The sequence below is a fragment of the Saccoglossus kowalevskii genome, chromosome 15 (genome assembly GCF_978046115.1).
Source record: "Saccoglossus kowalevskii chromosome 15, keSacKowa6.1, whole genome shotgun sequence".
Lineage (NCBI taxonomy): Eukaryota > Metazoa > Hemichordata > Enteropneusta > Harrimaniidae > Saccoglossus > Saccoglossus kowalevskii.
Window position 1 is genome coordinate 34,504,636 of NC_140655.1, and position 27,939 is coordinate 34,532,574.

The 27,939-nt window shown below is 34.5% G+C and overlaps 1 protein-coding gene across 1 annotated transcript; it reads right to left on the reverse strand.

Annotated features, from left to right (window-relative positions):
- Positions 1 to 4,921: 4,921 nt before the first annotated feature.
- LOC144349047 (uncharacterized) lies at positions 4,922 to 27,583 on the reverse strand. The gene is made up of 25 exons (XM_085508581.1): positions 27,220 to 27,583; positions 21,406 to 21,528; positions 20,944 to 21,069; positions 20,273 to 20,398; positions 20,134 to 20,184; positions 19,603 to 19,749; positions 19,017 to 19,151; positions 17,690 to 17,812; positions 17,179 to 17,316; positions 16,657 to 16,773; positions 16,295 to 16,420; positions 13,290 to 13,403; positions 13,041 to 13,163; positions 12,706 to 12,822; positions 12,388 to 12,528; positions 11,658 to 11,952; positions 9,279 to 9,385; positions 8,867 to 9,030; positions 8,479 to 8,565; positions 8,286 to 8,391; positions 7,464 to 7,536; positions 6,908 to 6,965; positions 6,398 to 6,465; positions 6,182 to 6,257; positions 4,922 to 5,344 (listed from the first exon to the last, which is right to left on the reverse strand). Exons 1-25 carry the CDS (start codon positions 27,581 to 27,583, stop codon positions 5,162 to 5,164), a joined length of 3,288 nt encoding a protein of 1,095 aa, XP_085364707.1. The 3' UTR covers positions 4,922 to 5,161.
- Between the last annotated feature and the right edge of the window lie 356 nt (positions 27,584 to 27,939).

Below are 27,939 nucleotides of genomic sequence, written 5' to 3' on the forward strand. Positions count from 1 at the left end.
GTATGCACTCTTATGGTCAGCTACACACACAGTAGTGTGCACTCTTAAGGTCAGCTACACACACAGTAGTGTGCACTCTTATGGTCAGCTACATACACAGTAGTGTGTACTCGTATGGTCAGCTACACACACAGTAGTGTGTACTCTTATGGTCAGCTACATACACAGTAGTGTGTACTCTTATGGTCAGCTACACACACAGTAGTGTGCACTCTTAAGGTCAGCTACACACACAGTAGTGTGCACTCTTATGGTCAGCTACATACACAGTAGTGTGTACTCGTATGGTCAGCTACACACACAGTAGTGTGCACGTAATGCCGCGGCCACTTGTATAATATGTGCTGCTCTCAGTTCCGGGTCCTTATTTGGACCCCGAACATGTCGACAAGAAATTATAGATAGTATAAATGGGTAAATTCATTTTTAATCCGTTAAATCGTAAATCAATTAATGAATATATACGTTGTGTATTGACCTCACGTATCGTCTGGTTGTCGTCTGATAGCAGGCTGCACGTGGTCATATGTATCTTAGTTTATAAGCGAATGCTATCTGACACTAAGGAAACATATTTAAATTAATTTTCACATTACAGGAATTGTTTCCAGTTGACGATGAAACTGTGTTTGAGATAATGTTCATGCAGGCTTTTGTACCAAGAGAGGCTACAGGTAATATTTTTGATCTTGGAATTTGCACGTGTATGCCGATGACAAAATTGCTCCATAGGACTCGAGAGAAACAAATGTAAATTTCTGACTTGATCTGTGTGCTATGTATTTAGAGAGACTACTGATAGCTCATCATATTTATTTACACAAACATGTGTGCTTGTATGTTCTGTAGACGATTGCCCACCCTATCGACTGAAGTGTGGTTACAAGTTTGAAAACTGTGCCGAGATTGCCAATTATAATAATACTTGTGTCGATATTGTATCTTGTTACAAAGATGTTTGTTTAAAATTGAGTGTTTGTCATCTGGTAATTGGAATGCGAGGATGGACAAATATGTAGACATTCACTGTTCCCTTTATGGGTCTATCAGAAAGATTATAGAACAAAGTAACACTTAACATTACCAGAAAATATTAGAAGGACGTATTTATTGATAGAGTTTGGTGTTACTTGGTGTTGGTTGGTGTTATGTAAGTTATAATTAATATCGTAATTACACGGTGTTATGTGGATGTGCTTGTCATTGTTTTTATTCAATATATCATGAGAAATATAATGGCACAAAATACCATTCGTTTCATACAACTAAATTTACATTTTCTTGTATTATGGTTGATTCTGCACACATAATTGTTTCAATTCCGATGCAAGATGACAAATAATCACAGAATTTATTCTGTCTTGCTTTATTTGATGTGGTTTCATTTGAAAAAAATGCGTTCATAAATATTTTAACAGTGTGTAGCTTCTGTGACAGGACACGTCAATGATTATATTTCAGTTTGTTCTGATGTTACAATCCTTTGTGATGATGAATGTGTTGATGTAGCAGATATTTGTCAGGACGACTGTTCTTGTCTTTCAACTGAGGCAAAGTATACAATCCAATATATATGTATGTATGTATGATTATAAACTATAATAAAATAACTATAAATAAACTGTCACCCTGTTCATCTGTATTAAAACACTTATACTATCAAATGATAATATGGACTTGCTATTTATAATCTGTTTTCGATGTATCGTGAAACATTGTTACAATCAACCCAAATAGTAGTAGTTTCATAAAATAATACACTGTGCAATTGCCCATGCGCATTGGCTTATTGGTACGTACCATCAATTCAAAAGCGTAATATACCATTTTTTGCGAGACATTTTAACTCTTCATTATACAATTGGTGATTTACGGCTGATATTTAACATATTTAAATAATAATGAATGAATGTAACACTGATGTAAGGAAGCTGTCTGACATTGTGATGCATTGCTCAAGTTAAAGACCGTGAATTATAGGTACATAATTGACGTTGATGAATATCTGTTTTTATAGATGTTGGTTGATGTACTGGAACGTGAACACGGCCTGCTGTTGAACACATCGAATAATAGAGACATCTTTCTCCATAGTAATATATGTATAACAATGATGTCAGTATTCGGTACAGTATAAGTTGTCTTGTTATTTTATGATTGAATAGTAATTACGTTAAAATATAATAGCCTTCATTTTTGTTTCACAGTTAAATGTATTTTTATTCTCCTTGTTTTTTGTTCTCAATAACTCATAAATGTGTATTCATTCGATGGCGTATGGTGGCATGGAACTTTGCAAGATAGTGGTATAGTCATCTTCGCCAGCCGAGGACATTTATTCGGTTGTAGCCTCAACATTAACCCTTGGCGGATTTCACCGCGATTTACTGTATGTCGCACGCCCTCAAACGATTATAAAATTCACTTCGACTCATTTGCATCACCCAATCAGAACTAGCTAAAGAAACTACACATTACTTGGTAAAATTAAAATGGCGGAATTGCTAGCTTTTTCTCTGAACGAGCTTACTTATCATCAAAAGAAAGTGCTATGTCTGAGGAAAATGACGTGTTTTTGCAAACACAGTCCCTCGACTGTGTTGCAACGAAGACCGAATCGGGCAAGTCGATATTTTATCAGTTTCGACAGTTTACTAAAACACAGTTTGCACAAATATTTATACATTTCATCGTCCTCACTCACTTTTTCATAAACAATTTTCAACGTCGGAATAAGAAATTTTGGAAACGTGTCAACGAATATAGACCTTCTCTTCTTGATTCTGGGTGAATCAGCGCAAAGCCTACACGCCGCCACGGTTTTAATCTGTGATGCGAGTACCTGTCCTGCCCAAGTTTTTAATGACAACATCAATGTTTCCATTGGCAAGTAGGTGTTTCATCACGCTTCACATGGTTCGTATGTATTGATATTACGTAATCTCTTCCGAAATTACTGTCACATTTAGAATTGTTGTAGGTATCAACTACATACGGACGACTGTCTGACATTTCTGAAGATGTTTATACAAGACGCGCGCACACAAACAAAAACAGCGAACTACACTGTGACCCCGATCGGACCTAAATAAACGCACTATAACAACATATTTCCGTTTAAATGAACAATTTAATGAAACCTACATGCATGTACGACACACAACGGGTAATAAAATTACATTGATGAAATAAATAGAAACACTAAACGTTGGTATACGACGTCAACAAATCCAGGAATGTCGGGCGAAATTCAAGTAATCAGCGCTAGCTACGTAAACTGTGCGGCTACTATGGTCGGATCAACCGATATAAACGTGTTGTTCGAAGATTATCTCCCGGTTACTAGTGTATTCACACTGAATTGGCTCAAGTAATATAAGATACCTTGTAGTGCCGAAAATGATATAGTGGTTCGATTTTCCGAGAAAACGCCGACAAACCACAACGATGAATCAGCGTTTTTTAGATCGTAACGTCTGCACAGGCACAGAAAGCGAAAAATTACGTCTTTGAATATATCGACCGCCAATGCGCGAATCTGATTGGCTGTTAGGACTATTATAATACATGAATAATACAATGTAATGAATTAAAAATTAGTAAACAAATGCATACTAATAGAATGACTAGGTCACTTCAATTTGCGCCAATAAACATTATTTAGAGGTTGTATGAAATATGCAACAAAACGTGCGTGTTGTCGTTCTAAAATATTTTCTTAGATTACATTACTGTCACACGAGGTGCTGCAAAGAATTATCATTGAAATAACAGAAATAACGGAATACCACGTTTTCAAATATATTATGATACACAAGAGTTCAAATACATCGTTTTAGCAATTTGAACCGTACAATGGGAGTTCTATATTTTGTGTTCGAATTTCTTGGCTTGAAAGGCATAGAACCTACTCGTAGATGTAGTTCTGGACTAATTTGTCGAATGGCTTCAAATCAAATGTTATCTTCATAGGTTTAATGATATTTTCTTTTTATTTGCAACATAAACAAATAATTTTAAAACATCAACCAAAATTGTATTTGTCTGTTGGTGTTATATAGAAAATACTGAAAATACAAGAAACATGCTTTAATTTTTCCTATAATTGCCAGATGCATGTAGAATAAACCAGACTATATCATGCTCTAAAACAAAGGCGTATAGTCAAATTCTGGCGTGAAATCCAGAAAATATGTCAATGTTGGGGGCTCAATACTCGACAATTATGGACATCACAATGTATGCTAAATTTATAATGAATAATTGCGCATGTGTCAACATTTTAATGCGTTATTAAGAAGATATAAATCTCTATAGGTACTGTATTACACACCAAAATGATGTTATGTTTATATACTAGTATGTAAGAACTGAATTACCAAGATATATTACTATTTGAAAAAGTATTTTTGTATAAGTAGCAAAAACAATGACAAAAAGATTCAATATTTAATAATGAAGAAAACAAGTTCCAGTTGTGTTTTCAATGACGGGCAAAATATTGAGTAGGCATTTCGGGTTGTTTATTTCAGATATAGTTTATTTTTACAGGTTATTTCTATCACAATTATGCATTAATTAATTATGCACAGATTTAAGATTAAGTAAAAATGACCACTGATTGCAGTTAGTCATAATAGTTGATTTTCTAAACAGTAATTTAATCCTTATCAATGGAAGTAGAGAACAAAATAATTTCGCTGGAACATGGACGATTTGCATAATTTCGCCCCAAAACACATTTACTTTTTTTCCCTTGGCCTAATACAAAATCAAAACACAGCACAAATATGAATGCCTTGCCCATGAGAAATTGATTGCATAATATTTGTTCATGAATTCTTGTTGGCGGATTTATAACACAATTAAGGAAATTGACATTACCCTTATACACATTACACCACTATGACGCAAGCACAATGTTAGTAGAATCATTTCAATAACACTTTCTATGAAACATAAACTAATGTTCTAAAAATGTTGATACAAAATAACACAGATAATGAATTGATATGATAACCAATGAGAATATAAGCTAATGTTAAAGTATTGATTTATAGGTTGTTGCAGTAGCATGTTTAACATTTAAAGAATATCTGATTTACATATCAATGCTTAACAGTTTACACTTGTTTCTTCTTTAATACAATGCTACGCTATTTTATAAACTAACACATTCAGATAACCCGGTGACGTCGTTGCTCACATCTTCCCTTTTAGAACGTTTCTTAATGAGTGACAATATTATTTCATATATAAATTCGGCAAACTCCACTACGGTGATTATAGACAGACCAACCCAGAGCCCGAGAGCGCCACCTATGTCCGCCATGAGTTGAGTGTACTGTCACGAAACAAACAAACGAAAACATGAGGCAATATTAACATGACTAAGCTGTTTCCACCAATCAGATAGCAGGATTCATAATCTATATTCTCGTAAAGATTATATAACCGCAAAGATTTTCATTTATTACATGGACCGTCATGATTGGCAGGGTACCCTAAAACTTGAAATTGGGCAATGAGCTGTAATATTGTAACACTACTGAGCGACGTGAAAGTGAAACTGAAGGTGGCCAATGCAGTTACAATCCAACGCCATGAGAATAACAGGTCAAGAAACATTGTCAATTTTATTTTTTTGTGATAATTCCCTTCACTAAAAAGAATGAATTTACACAATAAAGCCAACAGTATCTTTTCAAAATAATTGTTAATCAAGAACTATCATACATAACAATACAGCTGTCAGGGCTGCGCCAGTCTACCCCAAGTCTACCAGGTTATCAACGTAGAACAGAGTCGTAAAACAACACTTCGTGTATTGTTCGCCATGTTATCACGAAACAAACGAGAACATGAGGCAATGTTAACATGAATAAGCTGTTTCCACCAATCAGATAGCAGGATGCATAATCTATATCCTTGTAAGGATTATAGAACCGCAAAGATTTTCATTTATAACATGAACCGTCATGATTGGCAGGGTACCCTAAAAGAACCCTTGAGCTGTAATATTGTAATACCAATGAGCGACATGAAGGTGAAACTGAAGGTGGCCAATAAAGTTACAACCCAACGCCATGAGGATAACAGGTCAAGGAACATTGTCAGTTTTATTTTTTGTGATAATTTTTCTCACTAAAAGGAATGAATTTAAACAATAAAGCAAACTTACCGGGTAATCTTCTACTTCTAATACTCGTTCAAAATTCAGAGACTCAAAATAAATCTTAATACGTGCCAGGTTCATGCTGAAAAATTGGACGCATAGACAATTCCGAGAACATGTGTTAATGGCCGGTGAGATGACAGTTACATGCATGTGTTGAATTATGTTTAGTAGTTCAATTACAGTAAACAGTGTAGCATGATTGATAAAATTGTTGATTACCTCACATCATATCCAGATAGTGTTCGAATCTTTGGATTAACAGCCATTAGGCTACTGAGTAAACGAGGCTGAAATCACGAGTCAAAGATGAATTTATGTTAAAAAGCAGTAAAACTCTCGTTTGAAAGTTTAATAATACTTCTGTTCTGTTTTAGAGGTGTATATCGACAGAAAGCAATAACTACACCTTACATGGAAGCTTGGAATATCTGGATCGCATTTGTTTTAGGATGGTATAGTCGTATTCAGATACATAGACTGTAAATGTACGTGCTACTTATCATTGGGGAATCGAAAATATTTTGATGATAAGAACTTAGTCTAAGACATGATCTTTGCAAACATAGTTACACGCCTTTTTCTTCAAATACAACGAGTCGTTGAATAACTAATTCAGTCTGGGAGCAATCATGTCTTCAGAGTTACTGGTAACTCCCAAAGTGTATCGTATGGGTAAACGTAGATGTGTTCATGATATACAAATCTGTAAATCTGTAATCTGTATCTTACCGAAAACGTACTAGATGGCCATGAAGTCAACGACAACATTTTCTGGTATTGGGTAACACTGATAAAATGAAAGTGAAAAGAATGCAGTTTCAGGTGTTTAAATCTGAATGGTAAGGCTGTATTACGTTTTTATTTTTGTACCTGCAATGCATGTTTGTGTCACATGGTAAATTAAATAAAATAGACAAGATGTCCGGGTTAGGAGAGTCTTTGTGAATGACTGAGGATTAATTCAGTGTTCAGTGACAGATTGTCATTGGTCAGAGATGCACCATTAACACCCACCCTTGAGAATTTAAGGGTGTCAATTTTACTTATGTTGCCATTACAAAAGGAATTTGAATACCGAACATTACGTACTTCCTAGGTTAGTTGTATTCAGTGTGCATCATAGCAAAACGGGAAACAGCAATGCATGACGGGATTTAGTATAGTGAATGGAATAACAACTTAATACGTGGTTCACTATAACTAACAACGATAACACGTAAATGATATGATAATGTGTGCCGATAGATGATAACTACTTGGTCTAGTAAAGTATATGTATATATACCTGCATGGTTGTTGACACATACACCCAAGCTTTCCTTTCTGGTAGAAAAAATACATTAGTTGAGCACAGACATCTGTAATGTGAAATGAAAATTATCATTGCACCAATTCTTTTATTCCGCTAACCTGGATATATATTGAGCACACATATGTAACCAGGTTTAAACCAAATAATTATGTATGGGTTTTGTTTGACGAATAAATGTGACATATTGGACGTAACATGTCGGAGCAATTTTAATTATATTAACAGTTACGCAGAAACATACTTCCTTAATATGTTGTAATAAAGATGCAATTTTAACAATAATATAATACTTTGCGAGTTGTTCCTGAGTGTGAAAGCAGGTACCTCGTCAATCAATGTTGCTATGTATATTTATCCGTACAGATTTGCAAGCTATACAATGACAAATTAAAAAAAAAGTCAAGGCTAACAATCTAATATTCCCAGTTAAAAGAACTCGGCAAATGTAAAAAAATGCAATTCACATTATTTTTTTTATATCGCTTTTCATTCCCTAGATATTCAACTTTTCAAGAATTTACTGAGAAAATTGAGAAAATGATTTCATATGATGTCATACTTTACCCATAATCCTTTGCTTGAGAATCAAGATGGCTGACTACATAATACTGATGAAAAGTTTAATATGTGGAGAATGAAAAGTGTTAAACAAGTGTAAATTTTATTCTCCTAGATTTGTGGAGCCTCTTCTTGAGGGGTCATTACTTTTTCTTTAAAAATCGTATGACACCTGCCTGTCAATGATATACATGCACGAAAATCTTGCATACAGATGTTTAATATCGTTTTGCTCACCTTGTGTTTTATTAAAGACATCACACTGACGTTTATTCTGGTAAAACGTGTCGACACATCCACAATATTCATACATACGCGAGTGTAAACAGTCTTTCTGACATGCCTGTAAGAAAAATACGTATGCAGGTGAAAATATCCACTGACATCATTATAATGCATTTGATAAATTTACTCATAGGAGCGTACTTACAATAAGCGAGTAACGATATTCACCAGAATCAACATATTCGTCATCGGTGCAATTGCCCCATGGTGGAGAGGTTCGTTTTTCTTCTCTCTGAAAAACACGTACAATAGCATTAATTTTTAAATTATAGCTCTATTAATAGGGCGTAATTGAGCGTATGCATAAGTGTAATCAACATGGTGGTAAACACACCACAACTATGTTCCAAAAACTGTATTCATTCAACATTTTCGTCGTCGGTAAAGTGTATTTCACGTCCGCATCGTTAAATAACACAATCACATGCACACATACATACAGTGAGTGAGTGTCATTGATATATATAGTTATAAATAGCGATGACTACTGAACATATTTATAACAGATTTAAAAACTAAACACTCAAACTTACCTGTTTAAGTATGACTGAAGTTGCTGTCCCGGTCTTTGCGTCAATCCCCTCGTCTTCTAAAAACGGAGGTGTGAAGGGATCATGCACCATGAACCTCACACCGGACTCCTGACCAAAAATGCTAATATATTCAGATTGTTCTGTGAACAGTGTTAATTTCAGTCCTACAAAAACACAATATAAATTACGACGTGCATATACTTTTAATATACACGTGTTAGTGTAACAGCATCATATAAATTATGAATTGTTGTAGTCGTAGAAGATTTCAATCAATTGCATAGATGGCATACAGTAATGTTTTAATACAAAAATAATAACTAGCACATTTGATATACAACCATTGCTATAATAATATTATTATAATAATATGATTGATGGTAAATAATATAATGATAATAATGTCTTTTACCAAATTCTGACCCGGTATTGGAGGCTGTTTTTAAGGCGTTTTGATCTAGCCCATGATTGAAAGTATAACAGTTGCCATATACATCATCTTGAAATTGGTGAAAATCTCTGAAATTATGATATACAATTTGTTTTATTCTCTGGTATAGTGGCAATAATAATGCACGAATGATAAAGTAGATCAATATTGCTACAAAATAGTTTAGTTTAATTCAAATACAAAATGTTGAGGTACGATTTCAACAAGAAATGCGTAAATTACACCACATGTGACCGAGACTCATACTCCGCGAAGTGAGATAACTCGTCTAGTCAGTGAGAGAAAGATATACGGAATAAATAATATGTACTCTTGTTGACTTGATACAAAGTGTCGTAACTAATAATGTGTTTGTTAATGTTCCAATCAATAGAATCGACAATCAAATGTTAATCGAATCTGAGTAAGAGTGTTCTACAATCAAGCATTACTCGAATGTGGGTATGCGACGATCAACTGTTACTCTAATCAGTGTATGAGTGTTCTAAAATCTTGTTACTCGAATCACTGTATGGATGCTTTACAATCAAGCATTACTCGAATCTAGCTATGCTACGATCACATTTTATTCGAATCACTGTAGGGATGTTCTATAATCAAATCTCACTCGAATAACTATATGGTGTTCGACAATACAATATTATTGAAATCTGAGTACGCTACAATCAAATATTAACTCAAATCACTATATGGGTGTTCTAAATTCAAATGCTACTCGAATCACTGAATGGGTGTTGTACAATAAAATGTTACTCGGATCAATGTATGGTGTTCTGAAATCGTGTTTCTAGAATCACTATATTAGTTTCCTACAACAAAGATTACTCGAATCTGAGTATACTACAATCAAGTCTCACTCAAATCACTGTATTTACACCAAAGTTTACTTTGTTCGACAATCAAATGTTACTCAAATCACTGTATGGTGTTATATGGGTGTTCTTCAATCTAATTTTACTCAAATCACTGTATGGTGTTATATGGGTGTTCTTCAATCTAATTTTACTCAAATCACTGTATGGTGTTATATGGGTGTTCTTCAATCTAATTTTACTCAAATCACTGTATGGTGTTATATGGGTGTTCTTCAATCTAACTTTACTCAAATCACTGTATGGTGTTATATGGGTGTTCTTCAATCTAATTTTACTCAAATCACTGTATGGTGTTATGTGGGTGTTCTTCAATCTAATTTTACTCAAATCACTGTATGGTGTTATATGGGTGTTCTTCAATCTAATTTTACTCAAATCACTGTATGGTGTTATATGGGTGTTCTTCAATCTAATTTTACTCAAATCACTGTATGGTGTTATATGGGTGTTCTTCAATCTAATTTTACTCAAATCACTGTATGGTGTTATATGGGTGTTCTTCAATCTAATTTTACTCAAATCGCTGTATGGTGTTATATGGGTGTTCTTCAATCTAACTTTACTCAAATCACTGTATGGTGTTATATGGGTGTTCTTCAATCTAATTTTACTCAAATCACTGTATGGTGTTATATGGGTGTTCTTCAATCTAACTTTACTCAAATCACTGTATGGTGTTATATGGGTGTTCTTCAATCTAATTTTACTCAAATCACTGTATGGTGTTATATGGGTGTTCTTCAATCTAATTTTACTCAAATCACTGTATGGTGTTATATGGGTGTTCTTCAATCTAATTTTACTCAAATCACTGTATGGTGTTATATGGGTGTTCTTCAATCTAATTTTACTCCAATCACTGTATGGTGTTATATGGGTGTTCTTCAATCTAATTTTACTCAAATCACTGTATGGTGTTATATGGGTGTTCTTCAATCTAATTTTACTCAAATCACTGTATGGTGTTATATGGGTGTTCTTCAATCTAACTTTACTCAAATCACTGTATGGTGTTATATGGGTGTTCTTCAATCTAATTTTACTCAAACCACTGTATGGTGTTATATGGGTGTTCTTCAATCTAATTTTACTCAAATCACTGTATGGTGTTATATGGGTGTTCTTCAATCTAATTTTACTCAAATCACTGTATGGTGTTATATGGGTGTTCTTCAATCTAACTTTACTCAAATCACTGTATGGTGTTATATGGGTGTTCTTCAATCTAACTTTACTCAAATCACTGTATGGTGTTATATGGGTGTTCTTCAATCTAATTTTACTCAAATCACTGTATGGTGTTATATGGGTGTTCTTCAATCTAACTTTACTCAAATCACTGTATGGTGTTATATGGGTGTTCTTCAATCTAATTTTACTCAAATCACTGTATGGTGTTATATGGGTGTTCTTCAATCTAATTTTACTCAAATCACTGTGCGAGATTTCTACAAATATTACTTACGAGATTCCACATTCTCGTTGGTCATAAGTGCACTGTAAGATCAAATCTTCGCCCTGGTGTCCAAGCTCTCTAATCTCACCTTGATTAAGATGAAGCACATGTTTAAGATCACTGAAATCCGGCGTGTTACTAGACACAAGAAAGTGCTCCCATAATGGAGGGTGTTCTCTGGGGATGAAGTCAATTGGACGATTTACGAAGACATCCTGACGGAATTCCTCATACAGGGTTTTGTCGCCAGATAAATCAATATATTGATCATACCAATTTTCTTCTGCGGTGACGTCATGAACCTCTGTGAAATAAGCCAAGACATTTAAATAAATAAATAAATGAATAAATATTATAAATAAATAAATAAATAAATAAATAAATAAATAAATAAACTTTTCTATGTGTCGGTTACACCAAACTTTGCTATGTGTTGGTTACACCAAACTTTGCTATGTGTTTGTCACACCAAACTTTGCTATGCGTTGGACGATACTCCCACCTAACATTATCATATCAATTTCATATCCATGAATCAAAATATGGGACAAAATTAAACTCATTATTATACACAGGGCATAATTGTAAAGCGCGGTGGTCGTCGCGTAGCGCGTGTTCGAATTTCATGTATATAAACAATGTATTTTACACGCGTTGTATACGTCGCTATGAGTCCCATATCGAAAAAGACGCGGCATGACGACTACCGCCCTTTAATGTGGTAATTACTGGTACTTACTATACTGGCAATCAGCTTCGTCGTCTCCTTGGTAACAGTTCACAAATCGATCACACCGACGGTCCCATTTGATACATTTTGAAGTTATGCGAACACCGCCATCTATGAGACCATTGCACTCATATTCGTCTTCCCCACAATCTGTAATATAATATATATTTTATTTGAACGTAGTTTTTTTGCTTTGTGTCACTGATTTTAATTTGACAAAAGCATGTGGTATGTTGTATATTTTATTTGAACTATAGTACTTTCTTAGTGTTACTCAAAAGTACCACAAAGTGTGAACATCTTAAATTATGGACATAATTTACGTACATTGAGGGCAGTTGTCTTCATCACTGTTATCACCGCAATCATTGACACCATCGCACGTATATGTAGCATTGATACACCAACCACTGACACACTGAAATTCACTATCAGCACAGATATCTGTTTGTAATGGAAAGGTTGTTTTCTGTTTACATGATTGATTTTTGTTCTACGCACAATTAATACACTGTTATATATAATTGGTCATGTCACAAATTACAGGAAGTATAGTAAAGTGTGGGAATATTAATGTCATATTATATACACATGTTGATTGGAATTATGCATACCACATTATCAACGGACAGTTTGTTTGCTGGACAGTTTATTTTACTCACTGTTACAGAAAAGTTCGTCACTGCCATCAGCACAGTCAGGTCGTATTGGTTCATCGCAGTACAGATACCAAGGTATACACTGACCATTACGACATCGGAAATAACTATCATCAGGGCACATGTCTACAGATATAAGCATAATATTTTGACTGTTTTTTAGAGATGTAAGTTTACAGTGCTAATGAAGACGAGTATAAAACATTTCGAACCACAGTAGTGTTAGAGGAGGAAAGTCATTTGTATAGTTACGATTTTCACAGTCAACTTCATCGTTACCCCCAGCACAGTTCGCACTTAGATCACACCGTTCTTCTATTCCAGCACAGCGTAGACCACAAACAATCATATGAGATGGACATGTATCTATGAATAAATTAATATTATTAACAAAATAAATTCAGCAAGTTAATTTTAAATTTGGTTTCCCAATTGATAGTTCGGGACCACCTTAATTTAGTCGTAGATCAAGGTGTGATTCTTCTGAACAAAATATGTTTAAACTAACGGTAATATACTCATGCTTTTACTAGAGTATTTATATTTGCTAATATAACCCAAAATTCAAACACGCCACCTTCATCCGACAACTGTAGTTGAGAGTATGGGTTTACCCAATGTGGAAACACTGAAACTCACGAAAATGTATAAATATATATATATATATATATATATATATATATATATATATATATATATATATATATATATATATATATATATATATATATATATCAGTTCTTTTTATTTAGATCATGGCAATTTTTTGGTCAGAGCGCCCTCTAGTTTTGTGGAGAATCATGTTCATTTGGAATGCTCTGATTGGATGGAAGTTCAAGCCTAGCAAGGTGTGATAGAATTGGCCTGTTATGTTCAGATTCAAATAAGCATGAACCACTAATTTGACAGGGAAGTGATACTTATAATGCAGCAAGCTGTTCTAATTGCTGTTGTGGTAGAGTTTTTCTATTTTCCTGTCAAATGCATTTATTGGTCCACTGAAAAATGAAAATAATGTTCCCTGTAACTTAGACTCTTATTGATCAAGGCATTTTAAAAATCATGGGTGTTAACTCCCCTCAAGTTATGACCCGTTGTCCCCTACAGAATAATGGTTGCATCTAATATTAAAATAAAGATGGCGGAGTATAGCGTTGATTCATCTCGTTCTACTCTGGATTACTTGGAGTCAATAAAGATCCTAGAAAGTTAGTATTTATATGCCTGTGTGTTTTTTTTTGTTTGTTTTTTCACTGTCTTTGACTTTCCCAGTATGTTTGTTGCTGTTGACAACAATTCAGTCCTCTGCCAGGCTTCAATCAATGTTTTTCTTCACTACCTACCCAACTCCTCGTCGGGCACTATGTAGCTGGTGTGGTATATTTATCACAGACAGTAGGGCAATTGTCACATTTAGTGCTCCAAGAAAATATTCTCTGTCCATGTGTATTTATATAAATAGGTGCAGTTTCTTTGGCTTGAATAACATTCACTGGCTTCGTACATACAGGTATACTGGTTTACCTGTTTCAATTAATTATGGTGTGCCACAAGGTTCCATCCTTGGACCGTTACTTTTTCTAATTTATATAAACGATATTCCTGCATCATCAACTTACTTCCAAATTAAATTATTTGCTGATGACTCAAATCTTTTTCATTCATTTTCCAGTAACAATATACCCAGCGCTGAAGTTGATTTACATTTAGATATGGTGAACACATGGTGCAACACTAATAAACTTACAATTAATACCAACAAAACTAATTACACGCTGTTTTCCTCTAAGAAACAGCTGGTAAACAAACAAAACATACATTTAAACAATGCAGTTCTCCAGGAAGTCGATACTACTACTTATCTTGGTGTGGTGATAGATAAACATCTCACATGGAAGCCGCATATTAATAGAGTTTTAGCAAAGATAACTCCTTTAATTGGCTTAATTGCTAAACTCAGACATACACTTCCCAAATACGTTCTTATCCTTCTGTATAATTCTCTAATTCTTCCTCATATCTCCTATGGTTTAGAAGTATGGGGTAGTACGTATCGCACATTTCTGGACCCTATATATAAACAACAAAAAAAGCTTGTTCGTATCATGCTATTTAAAGACTACTGTGCACATAGTAAACCTCTTTTTCAGTCACTACGTATTCTCAATATATATGACCAATTTAAGTATCAGCTATGTACATTTATACATGACCTACAATTTCACAGATTGCCACGTGACCTTAATTACTATTTCAATTTCCATACTCACCATTATCACACTAGGTCAAGGGATAATTCAAACTTTCTTCTACCAATGAAAAAGACAAATTTGGGTCAGTTTTCAGTCGATTACCAGGGAACTAAAATTTGGAATAGCTTACCCCTGGATATCCAATTGATTCGTATTCGAGCAAATTTTAAAAAAGAAGTGAAAGACTATTTAATCCACTGTAATCATTCATAGTTATATTCCAATATGTATATATAGATGCATACAAACATGTATCGGTGTGTAAGCAAACCATTGTAAATAAGTTTTTTCTGTCTACTTGATTGCCCTTTTTAATAAATAGCTATTTACAAATATATTTTGATGGGAAATAGACTAGACTAGCTCTGCATGAGCTAATTTCTGTTTCCCAGCCATAGATTAATATTATTATTATTTATCAATATTTATTAGTTATTATTTATTGCTGTATTGTTATTTTTTATGTAATCTATGGCAAATAAACATTATTATTATTATTAGTTGAAATATAGCCAATCTTATTAACCAAGACAGTTGGACATTTGCCACATGTCACAACACTCATTTCCAAGTGCCATAGCTTGAAACAAGTAGTCAAATCTGATATTGGCTGGAGCTTTAGTTTATATGGACATGGTAAATGGCAAACTAGATGGTCAGAAAGTAATAAAAATAATCACAGCTTTACTCCACCCACCCCACTATGAACTAAAAGGCTGTTTATAAGGCCATGTATGATGGTTTCATTTTTCTTATGGAAAACAATTTTAATTAAAAACTTTTATGCTCCTGTACCCAACCGTGGGGGTTCATCACACTAAACAACAGGTGTCACTATTACTAAGATAAATGTACTTTTTTTTCATTAAAATTACTGATATATATATATATATATATATATATATATATATATATATATATATATATATATATATACAAACATAGGCATGGTAACTGCACCAATTACCCCTGGGTAAAATAGTACTATATTTGTATGATACGTACATGCATCACATTCATCGTCTTCTTTATGATAACAATCCACGTGAACGTCGCACCATTGGGTGTCATCCATACAGTAATAGTCTTCCTTATTTATCGAACACAGCTTTTCATTCGGGGCACACTCATCTAAAGGCACAAATGATAAAGATAATATAATGCTCCTATACGTGCCTTACTGGAGCCTCGAATCACCGATGTTGTTTTTGATCGGAGGTCGCCCGTCAACACAAAGTTATGTTTTTCAGAGTAAAGAAATCGTCTCGAGTATTGTCTTCATTTTAATCTGTATAATTGAATACGATAATTCAACATCCGTAATACACTTCTATCAATCGGAATTCTGAAGTATTTTCTTGACGTACCTAGTGTACAGTTCATTTCATCACTACGGTCTAGACAATGATAATGATAATCACATCTATGTTTCATATCTATACATTGTCCGTTTCCACACCGGAATCGATCAGGGGGACACACACCTGCAATAGACAAAATAAAACAGGAATAATTTAGTTTAAATGTGAAATTACATTGCTACTTTTAATATTATGTACATTTATTTTAGATATAGAGGATTTAGCAAAAAACAACTTGACATGTTATGGAGACACTGTCGTCAGCGAGAATGTGCGCTAGTGAGAAGGGGGATACAGTACAAGGGTGACGATCAGTTTCCAGCGAACGGATAAAACTAGTCAAGCTAGTAAATACAAACTACTAGTCTTACTAAAACCAATTATGTGTGGAACTTGATCATAGTTCAAGGATTTTGATGATAACACTCTTACTTTGTGTGATATAGAATAACTTTACAAGCATGTTTTTAATGGACGTCATATAGCACCCACAGTGCCCCTTTAAAGTGAATATAAAGAGTAACGTACTTTCTTCACAACTCTTTTCATCCGTAAGGTCTTGTCCCATATCATTTGATGTGCAGTCATATGACCCATCGCATGTCTTTGATTGGTCAATGCAAAAATGTGTTTCTGCACATTTCACCATGGTCTTTGGACATTGGTCTGCAAAATTTAGAAAAAACATACAACAACCCTAAAAATGTCTGATTCTTTCACTTTATTATTTTTTGTATTACTGCAGTATATGTACATATAGATAAGAACCATATAAGGCTCCATACTGCATGTTGATGAACACATTGAATTATTTTTGTTATTCACCGTAAACTAAACACAACTTACTATTCGTTCGATTAAATACTGCAATTCGTTTTATGAAACGATGTATTAAAGTACATAGCTTCATATACTAGTATGTTCGATTAAATAATGTAACTCATAATCAAATATGCTGCAATATCAAACAGCACCAGTTAACATAATATTTTCATTTAAATTCTATTGTGAAAAAATCACACTTTATTGTAAAACGTACATTTTTTGCAGTCAAGTTCGTCACTTTCATCTACACAGTTGAGATAACCATTACATCTTAATTGACTCGGAATCTCCATACTACCATCATTACATGTCCACATATTTTCGAAGGAGAATAGACCTACATGAACATAGATGAACAATTCTGCATAAATGACAAATGTGTTCACAGTGCAGACAAGGCATTGTTTCATAACACTCACAGATACACTGTATATGGTCGATGATGTACACCGTCTTTAGACCGGACTGGAAAATGTCAATAACTGTTTTTTTTTATTTGAAACTATTAAGTATAAAACTTTAACATAAGTCTAGTGCGTTTTTTTAAAATGGTGCGTCAATAGTGTCTTTATATATACGCTATTTAACCAGATTAGTTTGTAGTATTGACACATGCAGTGGCAACTTACTACATTCACGTGTTCTTATTCCGTGGTAAATGACGACTAGGCATTAATGGATAATTGCGATTCAACATGCTAGCATATTCTTATGTTCTTATTCAGTGTTTTTATTATTTTTATATTATTTATTTAGGTATTTCAGGATTGTCAATTTGATCGTCAACCTAATAACCTCAATTTCGAAATTTAGTTGTATTTATTTTAAATATTCAATAGCAGGTAAAATGTGTCATTTGCGGTGTATATGTTGATGGAACTCCACAATAGAAAATGGCGGTTAAATATTTTCGCATCGTATATCTGTGATTAAATATTTCGTATTTTGAGGACCAGAATTGACTCTATACGAAAAACGCGCATGAAAGGGCGCCACCACGAACAGTATGTAGACATTTGTATTTTTTTTTAAATTCGCACTCATTTACACACTCCAATGGAATTTAAAAATGTTATGCTTTGCGTCGACATGTTAACAAAAACACGCCGTGAAAATCAGAATGCTTATTCGTATATATGACCAACCAACCCCCCTCCCCACGATTCACATATTGCGTATTTGTTGCACCAGTCGTCAGTGACATGAAATTATGTTACACGATCATTTCAATACACAGTCCACATCACGGTGTTATTTGTGTGTAACATTGCTACATTTCGATTTGTCAAATTAATGTTATGTCGGACTTTCGTATAATGTATTTAAAACTCAAAATCCCCACAAATTTTGAAATACATTGGCCAAAATACAAAAATTATATATCGTTAAATTACAAAATGATACATTTGGAAAACGCTTCGCCCGTATGTATCACGCTATATTGATTTCATTATGTAGGTGAAATAGCTTTATCGCCATTGCCCACGCTCAGATGCGTTGTCCCGTCAATTTGTCAAATGTTGCAATGTGTTTTGATATACCTGCGAGCGTATTATCACCGCACTCCATTTCGTCACTTCCGTCTTTGCAATCCATTATTCCATTACATTTCAATTCATGCAAGATACAATGGCCAGTTCCACATTTGAACTGACCGTAAGGGCATTTCCAATAATCTGAAGAATTAAATAGAATTAGATTCAATATTAAATATTTGTTGTACTTCTTCAAATTCGTGCATATCTGAAAATGGTTGATAAACACAGAATTAATTAAGAAACGTGGCTGCTGAGAATATTTTATTGTGTTAATGGAATAATCACGAATAACTGAATCTATGAGAAAGACTTTTCAAGACATATTTAGGCACTCTAAGCTACATATGTCTCAATAATTTGAACAAAGAACTAGAAGGAACACAAATGGCTTTAAAGTTACTCATCAAAATTCGTTTTTTGTATTAAAACAGTGTCGCAATTGTACATTGTTTTTGCGTAGTTGAAAACACACAACAGATTGTTTGCATAATTATTTTGTGTACCTAATTAGATTGTAATACTTACTAAATACAATGGTTATAATTGATCATTTTCGCATCTGTATTGAAAACAAAAACGTATTACTCACGTGTTTCGCAGTTTAATTCGTCAAATCCATCAAAACAATCCACTGCACCATTGCATTTATCAGTTGGGTGTATACACTCGTCCTGATTGCTGCCGTACTGACACGATGATATGAGCCCGCCATCACAGGCCATACGTATAAGTGGTGCTAAAGATATGGAAACATTGTATTCGTACGTACATTAATCGATTGAAAGTAGTAGTGACTTAGAATCAAAACTACTCTTTTAGCTATGACCAAAATACCACAACAACAAATATAAAATCAAAAACACATTGTAGTTACACTGTGGTATAATACATTAGAATTACATGTTTACCAAGTCATATTCTACATATATGGCTGATTAATAACGTAAACGGATAATATATTCGGCACAATTAAAAAAACATTCAGTGAAGGAATTAACAAATCTACGTTTGTGTGAGAAATGTTTTAGATTTTGCCAATTTAAACATACAAACTAGCCATGTAAACAACCCATAAAATAATCTTAGAATAAAGTTACACATAATAATGTTTTTTACTCACGCCCTGTACATCCCCAATTCTGAACTCTGACGTCATAATAACAAAAACCAGCTGCAAAAACAAATTATACACAAGTAATTGATAATGTTAATTATGATATATTGAGTAGACACTTATACATATTTAAGATAAAGCTCACCTTTGTACTTCTCGCACATAAACATTTCATCTGTGCCATCAGCACAATCTGGTTTGTCATCGCACAACTGATATATAGGTATACATTCATGTGAAGCACACATGAATTCACCAATAACACAGGATCCTGAGTAAATAAAAACAATATTGTTATATAATATATGGATTCTGTGTTTAATGGATTCTCTTTTTGATTCGACGAACATTTCGGTTCATTTCGACCTGCCTATGACTTTTTAAGGGAAATGAAGGGTGTTCTCGTCTGACTCACCAATCTCCCTGATGAATGGCGGACACGCTAGTAAACTATTTTATTAAGTCAGTGATTACAGTCCCACCAACTACACCAAGGTATATAGAGAAATTAACCTGTCGTGTAGTGTTATCAGTGATGTCACATCACCGTAAACAAATACGAAAGTGAAGAATAGTCGTTAATAAGTCTTCATATTTTCTGAGACAAGTTTCGTTACATAAGTAATTATGACAACAATAACCAATTGGTTATGTTATAATTTTCTAATATGAATTCATAAAGAATAACATAATTGTTATAATTAATGTTAAATAACGATGATATTCAATGTGAGCTAGAACGATCAATGAATATAAAGAGGAGTTATACTTATGTACACTATGATTAATGATTGTGCGCGAAACACTACTACTTACTAATTTGACAGGCGCCCTCATCGAGTTCGTCACTGTTATCGCCACAGTCATCTCTGTAGTTACAATTCAGTGACAAAGGAAGACACTTCCCGTTTTTACACTTGAATTGATTTGATAAACAGTTTCCTAAATGACAAGTTAGCATAAAATTGTCAATGTTTTACAAAAAACACAGAATATCTTCTAAATCCCCTAATGTTACTTACAAGTTGTAACCTAAAACATTTAGCTGCGTCATCTTGAAGCCCCTGGCCCGTTTAAAAATAAAATATACAAATAAGCCATAGGCTATTGAATTTGGTGGTTCACACAGAAAAATACTATTAACTACAACTATTAACTCGGGGTATAAACACTGTATGTCCATCTGCCCGTACGCTTTTCCATCAAAACATCATCGTAATATGTAACGTAGTAAAAATACTCATAATATATAGATGACTAACATAGTAAGGGATTTACCTTGCTGACAGTGGAGTTCATCAACAGCATTGGGACAGTCAACCTCACCGTTACACCACATGTATTGTTTTATACATAGTGTATTCTCTTCATCACATGACATGTCACCTGGCATACACGGTCCTGTAATTCCGAATAACAAAAACAAACATCGCAAGTGTTATAACAATTAGAAACTCAAAGCAGTGACTGGATGATGGCTTACATCTTGTTAATATACATACCATCTCAATGCATTGATTTATTCAGTTTTATTAATTGCCTTATCACTGATCACGCAATTTGACCTGAAACCTCGCTTTAAAAAATATGGAATTTCCCATAGATGTCTAGTGTTGGGATCCGGAGTAACGAGTAAGGCAGTTTGTTCGTATACAGAATATTACATAATGATCCACTCATGAATATTCACGAATAATACACAATATCATCCGATGTCACGTGAACTGTTTAAAACTTTATAATTGATTAATTTTATTAATTTATAATTTAGAACAATTATGAGAAAAAAGGTGTTCAAAAGTTCCGAACATTCATAGTACAAAAATCTGGATATAAATATTTGTATCATGTGTGATATTGTCTTGATAGTATGACCAATGTGTTAGTATTATCGCATGACTGAGTATGTAGTAGAGTTTTCTTTGCACATGTCTATTTATATTCTATGAATATTTCAGAGCTCTATCATAAATAAAATCTACATAAAACATTGGTCAAAATTAACAACTCGCATTGTCGTAATGAATAAATGTGCATATTCGCAGGTATTATAAATTGATTAATAAATCACATAATGAATATAATTTTGAAACATGTTTAGATGCTTTCCAATCATCTACATTTTACTGTATATCAATATATTGATCACAGTAAATTTCAATGCAGTAATTAGTGTATATTTTTAATTCTGATATTAAAATGATCAATCAAATGAATACTATTCCGTAGAATCAGATTTGTTCACTATGTTTTTGATATTGTAAAATTATATATATGAACAATACCTAATCACCGATTGCTATTAAATTGACGCATTCTAAAGATTCCACTATCTGGATTTAAAAAACAAACAAACACATAGTACAATATCCTTAAATTTAATAATATCTACCAAAACAAAAACAGGCCACCAGACTAATAGTTGAAATCTACAAAGTTCTTTGTAATCCAAGAAGGCCATGAAAAACATTTGATACAAGTACTCGTCCGCCAGAAATACCCGTGATGGAGTATAAATGCAAACAAGACTTCATTTCATTTTCGAATTAAATTACATTCATTACCGGTAAATTACATTACATTACATTACATTGCATTACATTACATTACATTACAATGATGTAGGCTCATTCACTCATTGCAAAGTATGTGAATGGGGAAAGTTTTAACTTAGAACTCACCCCCAACACGAGGATATCTAACTACATACTGTCTAACTACATACAAATTACTCAATAATTATATAGACTTATAGGAAGTAGAAGCTTTGCAATGTTGAGAGTAATGTATTATTAAACGGCAATACAGTAATCAAATCAGTATTTCCACATGTTACACACTCCCCAACAACCATGTTAACATAAGTGAACTCAATAAGCTGGATATGTCTCATTACAATAACAACTTTAACCATTATTAGTTTTCCTTGGCAAAAAACTGCATAAACAACGTATTTGATTTTATAATGTCCGCTATTATTTGTTAGTCGGCTGATGCAGTTTGTATACTTCAATTAGACTGGTAGAAAAAGTTGCTTTACTTCAGGGATAGGTAGTCAATGAGTATGGTACGACTCAACTTGACCTTGTCCTCACCTCACTGACATGTGTACTACTCATTACCTGATTAACTGTTGCACTAATGGTTTTCGGTAGTTGGACAGATGTAAAGTTATTAGTTACAACTTCACAAAATACACAGCAACTCGTCTCTTCGAATCTGACTGTTCTAGGTCCCTTACCATGTGTTCCCTTCCTACTCAATGCATCTACATTCCGGTTGCTTTTACCAGAACTGTGCTAGTTCTGCAGCCCAACTTATTTCTGTTGCTTTCAACTTAACTAAGGCCTGAAGACAACTTTAGCGGGTTGTTGTCTGTATACATAACTGATATTCTCCTTAGTTGATTTCCCTCTTATACTACTTTTCTCTCTCTTCAGCAGGTTGTGTAAGGGGCAGCAATCTTGACACAAATGTTGTATAATAACTAAAGACACCCGGAAACCCTTTAAGTGCACTCCTCTGTCTCAGGAAGAGTCCATCCACGGACTGCACAGAGCTTCTCTGGGTCAGTAGAGGTTCCATCTCTAGAAACAATATGCCTCAGTATCTCGTTTCTTTCTGATATTTCTCAGGTTTGACCTTTAGATTAAGACAACTTGAAAGAGAAAGCACAACATCCAATCTGGATAATGTTTCATCGAATGTTGATATACTAGATATACTAAAAGACTTAAGGTCCCCGGTGGCATCGTCCGTACGGCGCATAAACGTGCTACTTGCATTACATAAGCCAAACGGCATACGAATGAAGTCAGTGAAGTCTCTGTTCTAAATGCTGTTTTTGGGATATCACTCTCCCCCATAAGAAGTTGGTGATAGCCATGTGCCAATTCTAAACTACAAAATATTTAGCACCTTTCAGAACATCCAGTGCTTCATTCACTCTTGGTAGAGGGTAGGCATCTTTGTACGTATTCAGGGCATGGTAATTGACGCAGAGTCTGAGCTTACCATCTTCTTTTTCACAAGCACTACTGGCGTGGCATATGGGCTTGAAGGATCCTAGAAAACTATCTGCTGTAGGGCTTTCTGAAGGTAATCCCTTACCTCTCCACATTGGTGCTGTGGTACGCTCCTGTACGGCACTTTCTATGGTTTTTCATCAATGATGACAATACAGTGTTTTATCATATCACAGTATCATCTTCATCTTTGCTGAAAATGTGTTGGTGTTTGCTAATCAACCACGGTCACATGATCAGTGAACTTGCTTCAAAATAGAATTACAAATCTGACAAAATAGTGAATTATAAATCTTGTAAAGTTGGGAATTACAATGGAATATTAAACACAAGGTTTACCAAATGAAAAACAAATCCATTACAATTAAAAGCTGTTTCTCCAATACCAATCGACTTCTATGGCGACCTTGTAAGTAAATGCAAACTATCTAACAACATAGACTTTGCAGTCACGTCATATTTTCGTTTAAGGTAACATCGATTTTTAACTGCTGTGATTTGTAGAATATATAGCTATGATTTAAAACAATTCTTCTATAAAAATAATTAGTGTGAATATTAATTCCCGAAAACCTCTACTACATTCTTAAAATTCCTTGTAATCAATTTCTTGTGCGATGTTAACAATTATTTCTCAAGAGAATTTTCTTTCTAATTACAAATAATTAAATTTCAAGCGAGCTATTCATGTGTAAACTTATTATTTAATAATTAATGGCATATTATCGCTGTTATCAACTTAATTAGTTATGCCTTTGGAGTTTAGCAGTGAGTTGGTGAACACACACATTCACCAGACACTATCACCACGCTTCAATAAATGTTCCGAATTAGGTTAGAAAGGGTAAGGCCACACTGATTTAATTTTATGGATGACATCCTCTGAAGACCCCAAAACTAATGCGAGAGGGCGAAAAAAAACTTCGGCAAAAAAAAAAAAAAATGCTGCTAAAACCACAGGACTACGGAGCTATTATTACGAATTTAACCACAGTGTATCAAAAAAACAACAAGTCTTTATTTGTAGGAGGCACATGCTGATGTACTGTATTACTGTCACAGGTATCATCACCTTTGATTTTGAAAAGGCAATAGGGTAAGGCACATGTTAGCTTTGCCAAAGGCATATACATCAACTCAATAATAAAGAAAAACTTACTGTGTTGTATTGAAAAAAAATAATTAAAAATGAACAATAAGTTTGTCAACAGCAACCTGGAAATTAACTTCTTTGACATTCAAACTACAGCTTTTAAAGTGACACTTCAGATCGACTAAGTGTAAACACAAATGCTCAAGAACTACTTCAACTATGTAACAAATTATAAGAGGCTCGATATTGAAAAAAAACACCAACAGAGAGTCAACAGAAATTTGGATGCAGAAAATTATGTACATGTATCTTGATGAAAATGCGTCATATGATCAAAATATTTCTGAATGTGTGTGCAAGCAAATTATCCGAATCAGAAAATGAAAAAAAAATAAGAAGGAAATTTTCTTCACCCCGTAAGGGGACTTCGGCCAAGGAGCTTCTGCTGCTTTCGTTGCAGTTTTGTCGACTTCAATGCGGACAAAGCAACCGAACTGATTTGTCGCCTGACCGACTTTTAGGCCACCATACACCTCCACTCCTCTCCCATTTCTCTCATCATTGCAGAAAAAACGCGGGACAGCCACTCTGGACAATATGTTCTCAAAGTTGTCTAGGCGAAACTCGCTTGCCGCTACCGACCTCTCGTATAGCTGTAAAAACGTCTCCCTGGCCAATGTCAATTGCGTACCAGTCTACAACAATCCCTCCGTTTCACCTCTGAACTTTTATGCTCACGTATTTTGGTGGTGTGGTCGCCATGTTGGATCATTTATGGCAAAATTTGCATGTTTTGGGGCAATCTCTTTCCCGTAGGTCTTTGCGCTTTACGTAACGCGCATCTAACTGTGCGGAGTTTGGTTTTGAGGTTAGCTGGTTCCCGCCCCAAGTGTCATGGCGTACCAAGCCACAAGAGGTCGGTAACTAGTAATGAATCCGGCATTCTGATTGGTCCGTCACTTACTTGTTGCTTGTTCTATTTCCCTTGGTTACCTGACGTCTGCGCTTACGCTCGTGGCCGTTCAGGGGTTTCCTTTTACTTTCGAAAGTTGGGTGAATAAAAAACTGTTTCTTTTGTTATAAATTTTCACAGAAACAGCGAGGAATGTCAGAAACATCTCAAATGTGTAAATCTAAGCAGGCAGTATGTTTGAGCATGACTTTATTGTAGTATTATAGACATATTTACGCAGAACGGAACTTGGAATGTTTTCAAATTACGTCACCCAGTCACGTGCCTTCCGGCCGGAAAACCGGCCCAAATGGAACAATATGGCGATTGCTAGTTACCTGCGTCCTACCTACCATTCGCAAAGGACGCCGGGAACCAGCGAAGTTTTGAGGTAGTCCAAAACGAGTTTTACGACAAGTCGGCGCTTTGCGACAATATGAGTCGGCAAGTTCCGGACAGAAAACCGATCTGTGGAGACTCGTCGTAGGAGATTTTTTTTTTTTTTTGAGAACAGGCGAAAACTAATGCGCGCGCGGATGTCATCCATAAAATTAAATCGGTATAGCCTAATGAACATACATAGATGTGAACTCTTAATCGATAAAGAAAATGTCCTGGCGTCGTTTTCACACCATTTCAATCAACCTACTGTACATAGATAAACCGAAACGTGCAATTATAAATACGCAGGTTGTTTAATGGTGGAAATAAAAAGGTGTAAAGATTACTCCAATCGTCAGCAGTCTAATTTGCCATTACTCGGCATTTATTTATGGTTTAATTAAATCAATTTTCACTATTACTCACAATAAAATGAACGCCAGAATAAACGATAACACGGATGTGTGTAGTCTGGTTAACGGCTTTTACCGATGATCGTTATTACCCAAAAAACAATTCAAGTTAGTTTATTGCTTGTGTACGCGCATATTGTTACATTTCATCCGTGATTTCGTAGGATTACAAACTAAGGCAATGCATTATTTCACTAATAAAATAACACGTTTACAAGCGCTACTTACCGCGATACGTGAAAGAGAAATGTGGTTCGTTTACTTGCGCAAGATCTTTGTACGTACTGTTCAAAATAGCAGACAATCTTAACTTGTTTGAATTGCACACAGTGACAGCTGGGAAATAGATCGAATCTTCAGATACAACTTCCATCTTTATAGCGACTTCGTATCGTAGGAATCTCGCGATCAGAGAGCCTGCATGGAGACTGTAGCCAGTAAAAGCGCCAAGTACTACAACAATCCAGGCTGTTCGTCGAAAGCACGTATTCGACGCAGCGATTCGAGCTACTCCGTGAGTTGTCGTCCGCTGTGCGAAATCATTCAGCAGATCACTAACTTTTATCCCGCCTTTTCTCTTCTTTTTAGCCATGTTTTCTATGGCACCAATATCACAGACAAATTTACATCGGTCTGCTACGATTATTACCTCACTTATCCTTTTTATATCACTTGTATTTAATTAAATATGCATGTTCGACCTAATTAAACAGTCTTGTTGAGTACAAAAGCCACGGTTGAATTCGTCTGTCTCTCATTTGTTCTTGAATGGGCCATAAATTTGTTGACAGGAAATGATAGTACGAGTAGATAATATGCATATTCAATGCAACTGGCCAAATGAAGTAAAACTTGTTATTGATTGACTCCCAGTAAATTATTAACGATGGTTTCCTTCGAAACTTGTACCAGTCAATTGTATTTTTGTAGCTGCCATAACTTTATTTA

What these genes read in the sequence shown, in the direction of transcription:
- LOC144349047 (XM_085508581.1), bottom strand. Translation starts at nt 27,583, where the DNA reads ATGGCTAAAAAGAAGAGAAAAGGCGGGATAAAAGTTAGTGATCTGCTG. An exon ending in TGAGGGCGCCTGTCAAATTA is followed by an intron (nt 20,399 to 20,943) that starts GTAAGTAGTAGT and finishes TTATTTACTCAG; the next exon opens with GATCCTGTGTTATTGGTGAA. An exon ending in CGAATTAAACTGCGAAACAC is followed by an intron (nt 19,152 to 19,602) that starts GTGAGTAATACG and finishes TTAATTCTTCAG; the next exon opens with ATTATTGGAAATGCCCTTAC.